At 46.3% G+C, this 14,333-nt stretch overlaps 1 protein-coding gene across 1 annotated transcript in view; it reads right to left on the bottom strand.

Annotated features, from left to right (window-relative positions):
* The window catches only part of LOC132413675 (phospholipid-transporting ATPase IB), a 518,461-nt gene that overhangs the window by 395,776 nt on the left and 108,352 nt on the right, over positions 1-14,333 (bottom strand). Inside the window, exons 7-11 of the mRNA XM_059995779.1 lie at positions 10,486-10,559; positions 8,533-8,602; positions 7,772-7,899; positions 6,488-6,599; positions 530-695 (exon numbers count right to left, since the gene is read on the bottom strand). Of these exons, the coding sequence (XP_059851762.1) occupies positions 530-695; positions 6,488-6,599; positions 7,772-7,899; positions 8,533-8,602; positions 10,486-10,559 (550 nt within the window). The remainder of the gene's footprint in view (positions 1-529; positions 696-6,487; positions 6,600-7,771; positions 7,900-8,532; positions 8,603-10,485; positions 10,560-14,333) is intronic.

The raw sequence follows: 14,333 nt of genomic DNA, 5'->3' as shown, positions 1-14,333 counted from the left end.
CCTGGTGGCACAGTGGTTAAGAATCCGCCTGCCAATGCAGGGGACATGGGTTCGAGTCCTGGTCCAGGAAGATCCCACATGCCGCGAAGCAACTAAGCCCGTGCGCCACAACTACTGAGCCTGCGCTCTAGAGCCCGCAAGCCACAGCTACTGAGCCCGCGAGCCACAACTACTGAAGCCCGTGCGCCTAGAGCCCGTGCTCCACAACAAGAGAAGCCACCGCAATGAGAAGCCCGCGCACCGCAACGAAGAGGAGCCCCCACTCGCCGTAACTAGAGAAAACCCACACGCAGCAACGAAGACCGAATGCAGCCAAAAATAATAAATAAAATCTTTAAAAAATCATCTGAATATAAAAGGATCCCCAAATGTGTCCACCTTCACTGCGCCATGTGACTCATCTTTCGGTTCTTGAAGGGTGGGCATTGTCTACAACAGCCAACGGGCGGAGAAGGAGGGCACGGCCCGCACACGTACATCACACTTGGAAGGATGGTCAGCTTCAACAAGGAGTCCGTTCGCCACTTACCCATCTTCTTGATGTACCAGTTCTTTCCTCCTTGAGACCCATTCCAGTACAGGGCTCCCACCGAGCTCACCAAGGCCATGACCAGGAGGATGCCAAAGAGTACCAGGATCTGCACATTAGTTACCTTCTCCACATTCGATCTCTTGAGAGGCGCTTTGGTGGAATTCTGTACGACAGCACGTAAAGCCAGTAAGGGTCACAGAACACACTTGGGGGCAAAGAGCAGGGAGCAAAGGAGGTAAGTTAACCACATTCAACACAGAAAAAGTAAAAGACTATCTTTTTGTCAAATAACCAATGAGATTGAGAAGTGTACTATGCGCCTGAATCAACAGCTAGTTTTAAATAAAGAGCACAGAAGACACACTGTCATTTTCAAAGGGCATATTTCAACTCTGCATGACTCAGTCTGTACTTCTTACGATTACAGTCTGTACTTCTTAATTTTAGCATAAAATTAGCTACTTTCACGATCTTAGAATACAGGTTCCAAATCATTTAAGCCCAGTTTAAAAGAAATCAGGCGGCTGCTACTTCAAGAGAAACCAAGATTCTATATCACAAAAATCTAGAATCTTCAAAGTAATAACGCAGCTCTGTAATTAACACACAGAGAGCTATTTGAAGCCCCGTAGCTCAGAATCTGAGAAAAGACACACACAAACACACACACGTCAATAATGCAAAATAGAACAACAGGTGTCAAAATAAATGGATGGATAAAGAGTCCATTTGGAAAACTATGAACAAGAAATGAGCGAGAAGAGCCGGGGAAGCTCTGGTGGCCAGTGGAAATCTGAACGGGGTCCTAAACCACAAACAGAAGGTGGGCAGGAAGTTACGACGAAAGTGGAAACACAGCCCAGCCATCTGTAAATGCTCAAGGCCTGCCTTCTCACTGCCGGTGGGGAGACCAGCCCAGCTAGACAACAAGCCAGTGTCGGGAGTGAGTCCAGAAAGATCCATTAAAACCAGATTCAAGGACCACTGCACAGCAGGTTTGGAACTATATCCCCTCAGCAGTGGAAAAGTCAATAGAACTGTTTGCCCTGGACAGTTATTCACTTAAAGTCATTTTATTAAAAAAATTCCTGAAGGCAGTTGTGGTGGGCAGAGTAACCGCCCTCCTCAGTGACCTCCAGGTCCTAATACCTGGACCAATGAATACGTTACCTTATATGGCAAAGGGGCTTTTCTGGTGTGATTAAATCAATGCCCTTGACTTGGGGAGATTAACCTGAATTATGCAAATGGGCCCGATTTAATCACACAGGTCTTTAAAAGCACAAAAGGAAGAGATCCTTTCCCAGTTATGGTCAGAGGGAGATATGAGTACAGACAAATGGCCAAAGAGGCTCTGAAGACAGAGGAGAGGTGGCCATAAACCAAGGAACTCCGGGAGCCTCTAGAAGGCAAGGAATGGAGTCTCCTCTAGAACCTCCTAGAATGTTCTAGAAAGGAAGGCTGCCTGGCTGACATCATGATGTGGGTGAGACCCAGAGCAGACTTCCGACCTACAGAACTGGAACCTAAGAGCTTCGTGTTGCTTTAACCCGCTACGTTTGTGTCATCTGTTGTGGCAGCGACAGGAAACTAACGTGTAACACAGCAGATGGTAACAACCCCTTCCTGGAGGAGGACAGACCCTGGACTAGATCAGAAGCCAGGAGTGGATGGGGGAGATGGCGGGAGCTTCAGTCCACTGTCTCCGTCCACAAGAGCCTTGTCCCTTCACAGGCAATACTGATATGCAAGATCAGGTGATCTGAATACTTGCGAGGCACTGACTGGCCATGAAAAATGGTGCCTTGGGCCAGACTTGAGTTAGCACTCTGTCTTCATCTTCCCAACCCACCTGATCCCTAACAGAGCTAGGATGAAAATGTCTCCGAATATAAGGATACAAATAAAGTCACAACATGAAAACAAAACCGAGATGAAAACGAGCGGCCATTCATTCCTAGATTCCATCGAGTAGCTCATACCACAAGGTGGCTGAAACTCATCTGAATTCTATCCCCGAACCCGGGACTGCTGCGACCATGACCGTGGCTTTCCGCGGGGGTGGGGAGTCGGGGACTTGCAACGCTGGTTATCTGCAGCCCTGTAAGCATCTAAACAGCACGGCAGCAGTTCCTCTGTGTATACTCTTTTTACCACTTCCCTTTAAGTCGCTGAATTATCTGTCCTTTAAAGACTTTTAAAAATATTCCTCTAGAATCTAAATGGAAATCCATCAGTAAAGGACAACTTACCAATCAAATATCATCTCAAGGTCGATGGGGTCGACACATCACCTTTGGCCTCACGGCAACAGCCAGAAGACCAGTTTCAAGACCGCCTACCCCAATCTTTTAAAAGCTAATCTTACTTTTAATAAACATTCGTTGGAGGCACAAGCAGAAAAAAATTTACAATAAACGTTACTTCTATGACTCCATGAGTTGATTGACTTTTGACCTTTCCCAGTGGTTGAATCCTGGCCAGTGAATTGGATTAAGAAAAGTTATGGTTCATCCAATACAAGAGCAACGACCCAACACTTCAGGCTTCAGCCCATGCGCTTAGGAAAGCCAGGCTCTAGCTACTCACCCCCATCCCCCGAGCATTCCACCTTGCAGTGATGAGCTTGTAGTGTCAAATTCCTACTAGCATTAAAAGTTCTTCTCCAAAATCCTTAGAAAATACTACTTTTGAGTATTGGAGTTCGAAATAGAAATAGACCAAAATGTCAGATTTTGAAAAAGCTTAAATCTGGCCTGAATTTTACACATTTGATTCCCTTCTAAGACAGCAGTCAGCAGAGTACTAGTTAAGACAAGGACTCGGGAGCCAGACTGCCTGGGTTGGAATCCCAGCTCTCTCTCTTACTGGGTATGTAACTTTGCTAACTTACTGAGAGGTGCCTCAGTGTACTCATCTAGAAAACAAAAACAAAAATAGTATCTTCCACATAGGGTCACTGTGAGGAATCAGTGAGTTAATACATGAGAATTTCTTGGAGCAATGCATGGGGCACTGTTTGCTGGAATTACTGTGACAATCTCTCTTTCCCATTAAATCAACCGACAGAAACATCAGACATTGAAATATTTCTACATGTAACTACACTCAACATGAAACGAGGGAACTCTGAAGTAGGAGAGTAGAAGGCATTGAGGTGAGAGTTTAAAAAACAAAAAAGTAGGGGCTTCCCTGGTGGCGCAGTGGTTGAGAGTCCGCCTGCCGATGCAGGGGACGCGGGTTCGTGCCCCGGTCCGGGAAGATCCCACATGCCGCGGAGCGGCTGGGCCCGTGAGCCATGGCCGCTGAGCCTGCGCGTCCGGAGCCTGTGCTCCGCAACGGGAGAGGCCGCGGCAGTGAGAGGCCCGCGTACCGCAAAAAAAAAAAAAAAAAAAGTAGAAGAACCCTAAAGCAATTGTGTTTCCTCTCCGTGGTCAAGTAGCACACGTAGAGACGACGTATGTTATTTCACCCACAGGATGGCTTCCAGCTATGTGTGTTGTGTTACATTCCTTTCAAAAGCTTGTTATTTTTACTCGTTGTTCGAGCCCTAAAGGCACAGCGAGTCCAGCACAGGCGTTCCTGGGGCTTTGGATTGTCCTGTACTTGAGCAGTCAACATGTAATAAGCCACTCAAAGAGGTTTAGCACATGTAGGTGCAAGGAAGGCACCCAGCACACTCACGGGACGCAAACGTCACGGGGTAACGTAGTGAGCATCTTGCTCTCTGAGGGGAGGATGGAATTATGTTTAAGTGTCACTTCATTGCTCTCTTACACCTCAGCTGCAAAGCTGCATTACCAACGCACGATCTAGGGAAACAGCATCGTACCCTGAAAAAAAAACTCCAGGGTACAAGGAATCTTGGGGCGTGGTCACATTTGTAAAATGCACAATCTGAAAACTAGTCTTGGGGCCCTGCCCGCATCTGAGCGAGCGCCTTGTGATCTGTCACTTCATTGTAAAAACACAAGTGATCTGTGGTCAGCGGGGCTCCCAGTGTTAGGCGGCAGCGGCGGGTGCTGGCCTGGGGGAGTCTGAGGACACTCGCTAGGTGGCAGGGGGCTCGGCTCTTCACCCAGAGAAAGTCTGCACGCAGCTGCTCAGACCCAAGACGCTTTACACATCCTAGTCAGTGCGCGCGTGCGCACACACACACACACACACACAGACACAAACAGAGACACAGACACACGAACACAGACACACACAGAATACACACACACAGAGACACAGACACACACACACACAGAACACAAAGAACACACACACACACACCTTCCTCTATAACCATCCCACCACATGTGCGGCCTTCGCAGTCCCCGGGCCCTCCCCGCTCCTTCCTGCTCCTGCCTCACCCCCAACCCCGAGGACACCCCTCCCCTGAGGTCCCCCAGCAGGGGCTGCTCCGCACAGACTCACGTGCTTCAGAAGACAGCACTGCCGAACGGATGCTCGGGGTCCCGTCATACTTCCGACACCTGCTGCCTCTAACGCCGTGTTAAAAACCCCCCTGTAAACTTCCTGCCATCTGGCTACACGCCCTTCTGCCTCTTCCCTCAGCAAGTCCACCAGCTCTCCCCTCCCCCCCACTCCCTAAAGACTTGAGCCACCGGTTACAGCATCCGTCTCTACCCCGGCCCGGCCGCGTCCCATCTTCACCAAATGCCGTGGTCCCTCCATCCTTCACCCCTCAACACTGAACGCCTCCAACAGCTCCGCTTCAGCTTCCTGCCCCTGGGTCTCTCCGCTCCACAAACCCTCCGCCCCAGAAGATCAAAGCCAAGCCCCCTGCACACCGAGGCCTGTCACGCAGCAACTCCAACAATCTTCTTCAACTCCAGTGAGTCTCTCTGGCCCACCCCGTCTGCACTGCGTTACCCAGCTGGTGTGGACACAGGGCTCTATCACTCCATCAGTTCTAATCAATGGTTAACTCTCTCCTCCTACACCACTTGAGTGAACCAACACAACAGCCTTCCTTCTTCAACTTGACATCTGAAATGTGCTTCTTAGTATCTGGTCAACTGACACCTCCAAACCTGGGCTGGATGACCTTCCATATGGACCCCCAGCACCCCGTAACGACACGCATCACACGATCATCTCTCCACTCTGTAATCCCCACGACTCCCAAGTCTGCCTGGTTCCCAGGGGTGAGACTGTGCCTTTCACTATTGTACCCACACAGCCTGGCACAAGATATGGTGCACGGTGGCCACGAAACACCTTTAAATCAAGAAATATTGCCAGATCTGTGCTTTAGGAGTCACAGAAAAGGGCAGACAAGCTGAAAAACCAATCCTCGTTGACAGCAACCATTAGCAAAATAAGATACCAAGTGATACCGAAGAAATGTAAGAAATGACATTTAGGGGCACCGATTTATGCAGGATTTCAAAGCTGTCCGGAAAAATACGTCATAAAAGAAATGTGGGCTACAAGGTCACAGATAATAATTTTTAAAACTTAACAGGGAGAAAGAAGAAAATCAGTTTAGTATTTTTTTTCTCTTTGGTATATGATATGAAGAATAAACATGAATTCAAAGATAACTGATTTTCAATTGCCTAGAATTCAGTTAAATAAGACAACTTCCTATAAAATCTGAATTAACGGGGTGCGGAGGAGAAGTAAAGAGAGAAATAAAGAGGTTAGAACAAATCCCCCCTCGTGTTCGAAGATAAACTAGGGGAGGCCTGACTGTCCCATTAAATCCAGAAAGCAAAGACTGTTGACATTTCAGGCAAGGGGTAACAAATACTTGATACAGTAACAGAAATTCAGGAGGAACTACCTAGGAACCAAAATAAAAGCACCTCCTTTCCACATTTAGGTTCACAGACAAAGCTTAAGGTTCCTAAATGCAACACCTGCATTCTCTACCCACGACTCCATAAAAAACAGAAAAAACGACTGAAATCAGCATTGTTTTTCAGCAGAGAAATGTTTTACCTGCATGAGTTTGGTGTCGTGTCCAGTATAAACAACTATGCCGAACACCCACTGAGTGTTTCTCAGCTGTGTACCTCGTAATAAGATCTGGTCGGGCCCAAGGGCAACAGGGCTAAAAACAAGAAACAACATTTATATTTAATGACACTTTGAAAAAATGAGCATGAATTTTCCCCTTAAACATAAACCCACAATACATCAACTGTTTCCTTTAGTCAAATTTGGACTATTTCACGGGGACACAGGGGCCATAAAGGTTACCCCTGGCTTCATCTACCCAAGGTTTATCTCATCCATTCATCAACACAGAAAAAGGTTTTTTTTTTCTCCTATAAAACGTTAAAAGGAAATTGTGTCTCTTATAACTCTCTTATGAAACTCAATATCTGAAAAGGAAATTAAGATAACCAGAAGTTTATTCATTTGGGAAAGTCAGTTTCTAGACTCTAAGAAAAAAAAAAAGCTACAATAACAAATCTGTCAAAGGTAACTTAATGATTCAATAAACGTCTGAGTGATAATTTAGAACTTTAAAGTGGGAGCCTACAGAACAGCCCTGTGTACTACACGAAACCGAGAAGGGTGCCACACTTAGACTTGTCAGAGTTATTTTGGGTTGGTTCCCGTGATCGGGTCCTTCCCTTTGGGTCTGTTCAAAACATAAAGGTGGAGACCACTGGTAAGGAACATGCAGGTTGAAGATAAGCAGAAGAGAGAAAGCACGCCCCAATGTAACGACAAAAAATGACTCAAATGATAAGTGCCAAGAGGGCAAAGACAACAGAATAGAGACAACAGGGCAGTGAACGTTCTGAAGGCGGGGTAACCGGTCCTTCCATTCAACTTGCTAAAAACACAGACTACTTAGAAGACAGCCAAGGGAAAAAAGATGTTTCTCTAATAAATGTCAGCTCTTACACGCTTCAGACATCTCTCTTCTGCTTTTCTGGACAATTTTACGCAGCCAAAATCAACTACTCTCCTCCCTGGCGAGTAATACACACAGAAAGACCAGGCCAGTTCTGTGAACCTCACTTCAGACCCTCGGGATATTTTCTTGCCAAAAATCAGGTCTTTCCTTAAATTTAAGGGAAGGTTTAAATGGATTAAAACGGTGTTTCAAGAAAAGCTCAGCCTCCCATATCTAAGCGAAACATGAAGAAATCTGTTTTAAAAATATTATGAAAGCAGAAAACAGACTGACATTTGCCAAAGCTCCTGTAATTCTTAGTCACATTAAAAATAAATTAAAAGAAAATCCACTAAGACACGAGGAAGCGATACCTTTTCCCATCCAAGTTCAAGTTTCCGGTGAAATCGTAGAGGTGGCGATTGGGCCCTTCACACTCTATGCTCCCAGACAATTTCATCAGCACCTCTCTCACCTGCATGTCAGCCGTGTGACTCACACCCTGAAACGTTCAACCCAAAGAGGAAACTGAACACAATCTTCCAGGTTTACGAACGACACTCAGCATATCCCTACTGTTAATCAAAAGGAAATAATGAATCAACTAAAATGGAATAGTTGGGTGGGGTCCTCAAGCTACCAGCCCTTCAGGACGGACTTCACAGGCAGCTTCGGTCACAGCAACCTAATACAAAAGGTTTGGAAGAATTCAATATATAATAACAATTTTAAATTTCAATTAATAACTCATTTTGACACAAATTTTCTGCTGTACCAAGTTGCATTGGATGATTCTGTCCACATATCTTTCTTTTCTATCTTAGATATCTGACTTAGGCATTTTTTTCTCTTTAAAGAAGAGTTACAGGGTGCCAGATATCACACTATGTTAAAGGGGTACTTTATTCTGTGTTTATGGCCACGTTAGGGTACAGCTAATGGAGTGTGCTTTCTGTAAAGGGTTTGGGTGTGTTGATTATGACCTTAGCATGGATGTGTCAGCGCAGTGGTGGAGTCCTGAGTCTGTGCTTCACTGAATTCTTTCCTCCAGAAAAAGCACTGACTGGTACGTGAGGGGAGCACCGTCGCCATTTGGGCCCCATAACGATGCAAGTCATAAAAGGTGACTTTTTACCTGACGTATTTTAAGGTTCGTCTCCCCATCGAGATTGGCTGTTTCAACGTAACACATTGCCTGAGGTTCACTAAGGAGAGAAAAAAAAAAAAAAAAAGTTGAGTAAGGTCCCCCCCACCAATTCACAGCTCAGAAAGCCTCAACCATGGAAACTCTGCTGACCGGCCCTTCAGAGTGATGTCATAACTGACCGCCACGGGAAGAGTGACTGATGAGACAGACAGGACAGACAGACAGGTGTGTGGAGAGCACAGCGCCAAGACGAGCTGTCTCTCCAATGATCTACCCGCACAGGCCCCACAAAACGGCCGCCCGACTCCAAGTGGACAGAAATAACAGAGGATGCATGGGAAGGGGACAGGCCTGTGATGGGAAACAAGAGGTCCCAGCTAAGACCGCCCAGTGGGCTCAGGTGACCCTGAAAGTCAGAGGCTGGCCTGCCCTTGACCGAAACAGCCGCCCAGGCCAGGCCAGGCCAGCACACATACCTTCTGAAGGAGATTACGGCCAGAGGAACTGAGAAATCAAGGCATAGGCTTGGCAGGGTTTTTCTTCCCTGCAGTTTTTACTGTGTCCACAGGCAACTTTTTAATCAAAACACCTGATTTTAAGGACAGAAAACTCAAAGAACAGATACAGAGTACAGCACCTGCCGTGCTTAAACATAAGCATGGCGGATACTATACTCCTACTTGCATGTTCAGGTCCAGGGAGCACAGTTAGGGTTTAACAAGATTCTATGACCACCAGCCACTTACAATCTCCTGGCACCGCCCTTCCTGGCCGTGTGGCCTCAGCGCGTTCAACGATCTCTCTGTAGCCCTTGTTTTTTCATGTACCAAGTAAGGCTGTCAAGGGCTGTTGGGAAGATTAAATGGGGTCATGTGCTCAACGGGCCACTCGGGACAAACACCAGGGAACCTGGAAAATGGGATGTCAGCTCAGGCAATCCTTATTCAAAGCTGGCTTTCTGAGGGTCACACCCAAAACTCATAACCCAAACGATCTCAAGTGATCAACGTTTTACTATTTCTGAGAGTTTCTCTGTTACTAATCAATAGGGACAAACATGAATCCTGCCCCATGTATATGGGGCCTTTCCCCCTCTACAGGCCTGGGGTCCTTTTATTAAACCTTTTATCTCAAGCAGAAGATTTGTGCTAAGCCCTAAAATCTGACAAAATAAGTGACTTAATCCCATAAAAGAGAGTCTGTCTGCACTCAAACACATGCGGTGGGAGATCTGATGCCCAGCAGCACATCAGTACAGGGAGGTTTAGTCCTGGCATCGTCTAATTTAATCTTGCGCTCAAACAGAAGTTTATTCTTATCCTGATTCTGGCTTTCCTTCTTTGATATCTACTTTTACGTATCATCCAAGGAAAAGTCAAGGACTGCGTTGTTTATCGTTTACACCATTTGGTGATGAAACCTCTGTAGCACAAAATTACCTAAAAAACATGGCAATGGTGCTTAGACAGAAAGGGGGCAAAATACGGACCATCTACAAGTCATGTGCACACTGAGAAGTGCCTGTGGGTCTCTGAACTACCGTAAGGGGAGGCATTCGATTCTGCGGAGAAGGCTGCTGGCTGGACCCACCAGAGCCGCTTCTGAAGTTTCAGACACGCTGTGACTTGGATGCTACAGAACAAATCACTCCACTGCTCTGGAATGTGTCCCCACAAACGAGGAATAGCCCAGAACAGCCACGAGATGAAAGTGAATCCATAAATATAAAAAGACGTCAGAAAAAAAGTACAAAGAAATGAATGGGAGAAAGAAAACTCAGGGTTAAGGCAAAAAAATGCAAAGGAGTAAAGGGAGAAAACGTGGGGGAGAGGGTGGGGACCCAGAGGGTGCAGGGAGGGTAGCTGGAGGCTTCTGCAGGCACTAGGTAACACTCCATTGTTCCCAACACCGATTTCAAAACCATGCCACGAGCCACCTGACCTGGAGGACAGCAGGACCACATCTGCGGGAAGACACTGCCCATTGACGACCTTCACGATGTCTCCCACGGCTACCTGGAACACAAGAACAAGGACCGAGAAACATGAGAGCCAGGAAAGCGCAAATGGTGATAAAAGTGGTTAAACATCGGGAGAAAAAAATTACTGTATAAGTGTGCCGTGAAGTTTAAGGCAGAGAAGCTCAAATTCTTTTCCTCGACAAGAATAAAAGGAACATTTCAATACAGACCAAAGGCAACGCTGCCTTTCTGCAATGATGCCGGACGAAGAAGAAAAAAAGGAGGAGAAAAAAGATGAGTCAAAACAACCATCAGGTTTCACTTTCTCACTGGCTTACAGATACATGCACATCTATCCCCACAGCTGTGGGCAGCAGGGTAAGCGGTTAAGTGCACAGCTCGAGAGCCTGCCTGGACGCCTGGGTCAAATCCCCCGTGGGACCCGTTCCTAGTGCACGTAAACCTTGAGCAACTCATGCAAACTCTGGTGCCCCACTTCTCCCATCTGTCCAACGAGGTCATCAGCACATATTTCATGGGGTTATTGTGGGGATCAACTGAGTTAACACAGGCAAATTTCTTCTGTTTTACATCTGGGGAAACTGAGATACAAAGTGAAATACTGGGTCATGGTCACAAAACCAGTGAGTGTTAGAGCCAGGACTCAAAACCAAGCCATGGGGCTGGAAGCCCAGTGGTCTGATCAAAAGGCAATACTAAATTCATGCAGGAACAATGCATCTCAAAGGTCCCCTGGAAATACTCCACATGAAAGAGATGCGTGTGGCCTCAAGAAATTGCCAGAAAAGAATCACAGAAGCCCCCAAGCCACGGAAACAGGTGCTCGTCTGCAGGACACAAGCCCACGGCCGAGGGCCCACAGGGCCTTTAAATAACCTCACAGACACACCAGGCTGGAGAGGACGTGTGCTTTCAAGCCAGGTAGGCCCAGGCTCAGATCTGAGCTTCACAGACACACATGAACTCACAGAGCCTGGCAGGCAGGCTCTCCACCTCCTTGAACTCCAGTGTCCTCACTTATAAAATGGGAAACGCCACCACTGACCTTGCAGGGTTGTTGCAATGAGTAAGGAGGGATATGCCAGCACCAGACATGAAGCAGGCACGGCTACGTGTTAGCCTTGAGCGTAACCGAATGGGCAACCATGAGTGTGAGAGTGAGGATGGTGGAGTTCTCCGACAGCGCAAGCAAGGCTGTTCCTGGTATATAATTTCAAAACTCAAAGTCTAACTGAGCAGGACCCTATGGGGCCTTCCCAGGACAACCCTCTCCCCCACATCCTCTGCTTTAGCTCCTGGCTGAAGTACCTAGATAACAGCATGTGATACACACTTCCTGGGTCGTTTTACAGATGTTAAAACCCCCACCAAATAGGAGAAATTAACTACTTGATGACCATGAGCACATAGCCCCCAGACCTGCTGGCACCTAACGACGATAATGTTAAACCTGTGACACCACCCTGTTACTACCATCAACCAATCACAGAACTGTGCACAAGCTGATCACCTACCCTGGGATGCCCCTCCCTCACCTGGCCTTTAAAGATGCTTTGCTGAAACCCTTTAGGGAGTTTGGGTGTTTTGAGCACGAGCCACCTGGACTCCTTGCTTGGCACCTGCAATAAAGACTGCACTTCCCAGCACCGCTTACTGAAGAGGCTGTCCTTTCTCCATTGTACGTTCTTGCCTCCTTTGTCGTAAATTAGGTGTCATAAATATGTGTGTGTGTTTATCTCTGGGCATTCTATCCTGTACCATTGATCTATATTTCTGTTTTTGTGCCAGTACCATACCGTCTTGATTACTGTAGCTTTGTGGTATAGTTTGAAGTTGGGGAGCCTGATTCCTCCAACTGCATTTTTCTTTCTCAAGATTGCTTTGGCTCTTTGGGGTCTTTTGTGTTTCTATACGAATTTTAAAATGTTTTGTTCTAATTCTGTGAAGAATGCTAATGGAATATTACTCAGCCATAAAAAGGAACGAAACTGAGTTATTTGTAGTGAGGTGGATGGACCTAGACTCTGTCATACAGAGTGAAGTAAGTCAGAAAGAGAAGAACAAATACCGTATGCTAACACACATATATGGAATCTAAAAAAAAAAAAAAATAGTACTGATGAACCTAGTTGCAGGGCAGGAATAAAGATGTAGACGTAGAGAATAGACTTGAGGACATGGGGTGGGAGGGGGAAGCTGGGGCGAAGTGAGAGTAGCATCAACATATATACACTACCGAATGTAAAATAGTCACCTAGTGGGAAGCAGCAGCATAGCACAGGGAGATCAGCTCGGTGCTTTGCGATGACCTAGAGGGGTGGGATAGGGAGGGTGGGAGGGAGGCTCAAGAGGGAGGGGATACGGGGACATATGTATGCATATGGCTGATTCACTTTGGTGTACAACAGAAACTAACACAGCATTGTGAAGCAATTATACTCCAATAAAGATTAAAAAATAATAATAAAATAAAGCACATGCATATACCTATTCAGAAATCTAAAAAAAAAGACTGCACTTCCCTTCACCACGACCCCGTGTCAGCAGATTGGCTCTACTGCAGGCGGGCAAGCGGACTTACGTTTGGTTCAGTAACAGAAGGGCACTACGTTTTCTGTTTCCTATTCTAACCCATGTTACTCATCTCTTTGAAATCAAGAATTGTAAAAACAAAAACAAAAAAAAACCACTGCATCTTACAATCCAGGAAAACGGCCTGAGAGGTGACTGTGTTTAATATTTTATCAGGACAAAGGAATGCTGCTAAAAGTCATCCTGTTAGTGCCTTGATTTGCTTGTCAAAGTGTGTGGGTAAGTCTAAGGAATCGGGCTCAGCATCAAGAAGGGTGGTAAACATTACATTTCAGAGCCTCTGTACATCTGAAGTTCGTATCCAGCTTAAAGGCAAAAGAAAGGCAGGGGCCATGCTTAATTCTTCTCTGCATCCCCAGCGCCTAACACTGCCTCTGGCACATACTAAGAGCTCCATTTAAAACAACAAGATCCATTTTTAACTGAAATAAAAATGCAGGTGGCAAAACATAACAGGTATTTGGTTGATGGGTTGGTTTTTTTTCTCTCCAAATGTGTGTAGGAAACAGTAATGAGCTTTAGGGGTCTGAAGCCATCCACTCCTAGATCCAGAATTCTGAGATCATCACTCCATTTTCTACTGTTTCAAGGAGTGTCAACAGCCCAAATTCAAATAATCCTCCACTCCTGCCAGTATGAGCGCCTTCCTGGGGAGGGGAGTGGCAACAGGAACATCGGGGAGAGAGGCCACTCCTAAGTGCCGTGGGAGTTCTCAAGTTCCCATGGCACGCTAGGAGCATTGCTACCATCTGTGAAGGCAAGAAACTCCGAGCACCTGACCGAGAACCACCACACTTCCCAGTGAGAGCGAGGTCAATGAATATTTACAACACAGGGCTTCCGGATGGCTACCCAGGTTAAGGTGTTGCCACAAAACACTACCGAGGGGCTTAATGGATCTCCTGTAACAAAGTAAAAAGAAAATGACAGCCAAAAGGAAGGCTGCGGTTACCTGCAGACTCCCAAGGTCATAGAGGCATTTGAAAACATTTTATTAAATGTTTAGCAAGAGATACTATTATATGTTACTCTTCTAAAATGTAGTTTTCTTCTGAAATCACGTTAATCAGCTTTGAGTCTTGGAGGCATGAGAGTCACCCTCCAAAAACATCTTGTGACCATTAAGTTCCAGCCACAACAGAGACTCACTGAAAAAGCTAATTTTAGTAGCCAGAGAACACCCAGGTGGCACGGGATGTTTCTTCTCAATCTTCTA

Source organism: Delphinus delphis, chromosome 18, assembly GCF_949987515.2.
Source record: "Delphinus delphis chromosome 18, mDelDel1.2, whole genome shotgun sequence".
Lineage (NCBI taxonomy): Eukaryota > Metazoa > Chordata > Mammalia > Artiodactyla > Delphinidae > Delphinus > Delphinus delphis.
The sequence above is the reverse complement of the archived record's forward strand: the minus strand, read 5'-3'. Positions and strand labels throughout refer to the sequence as shown.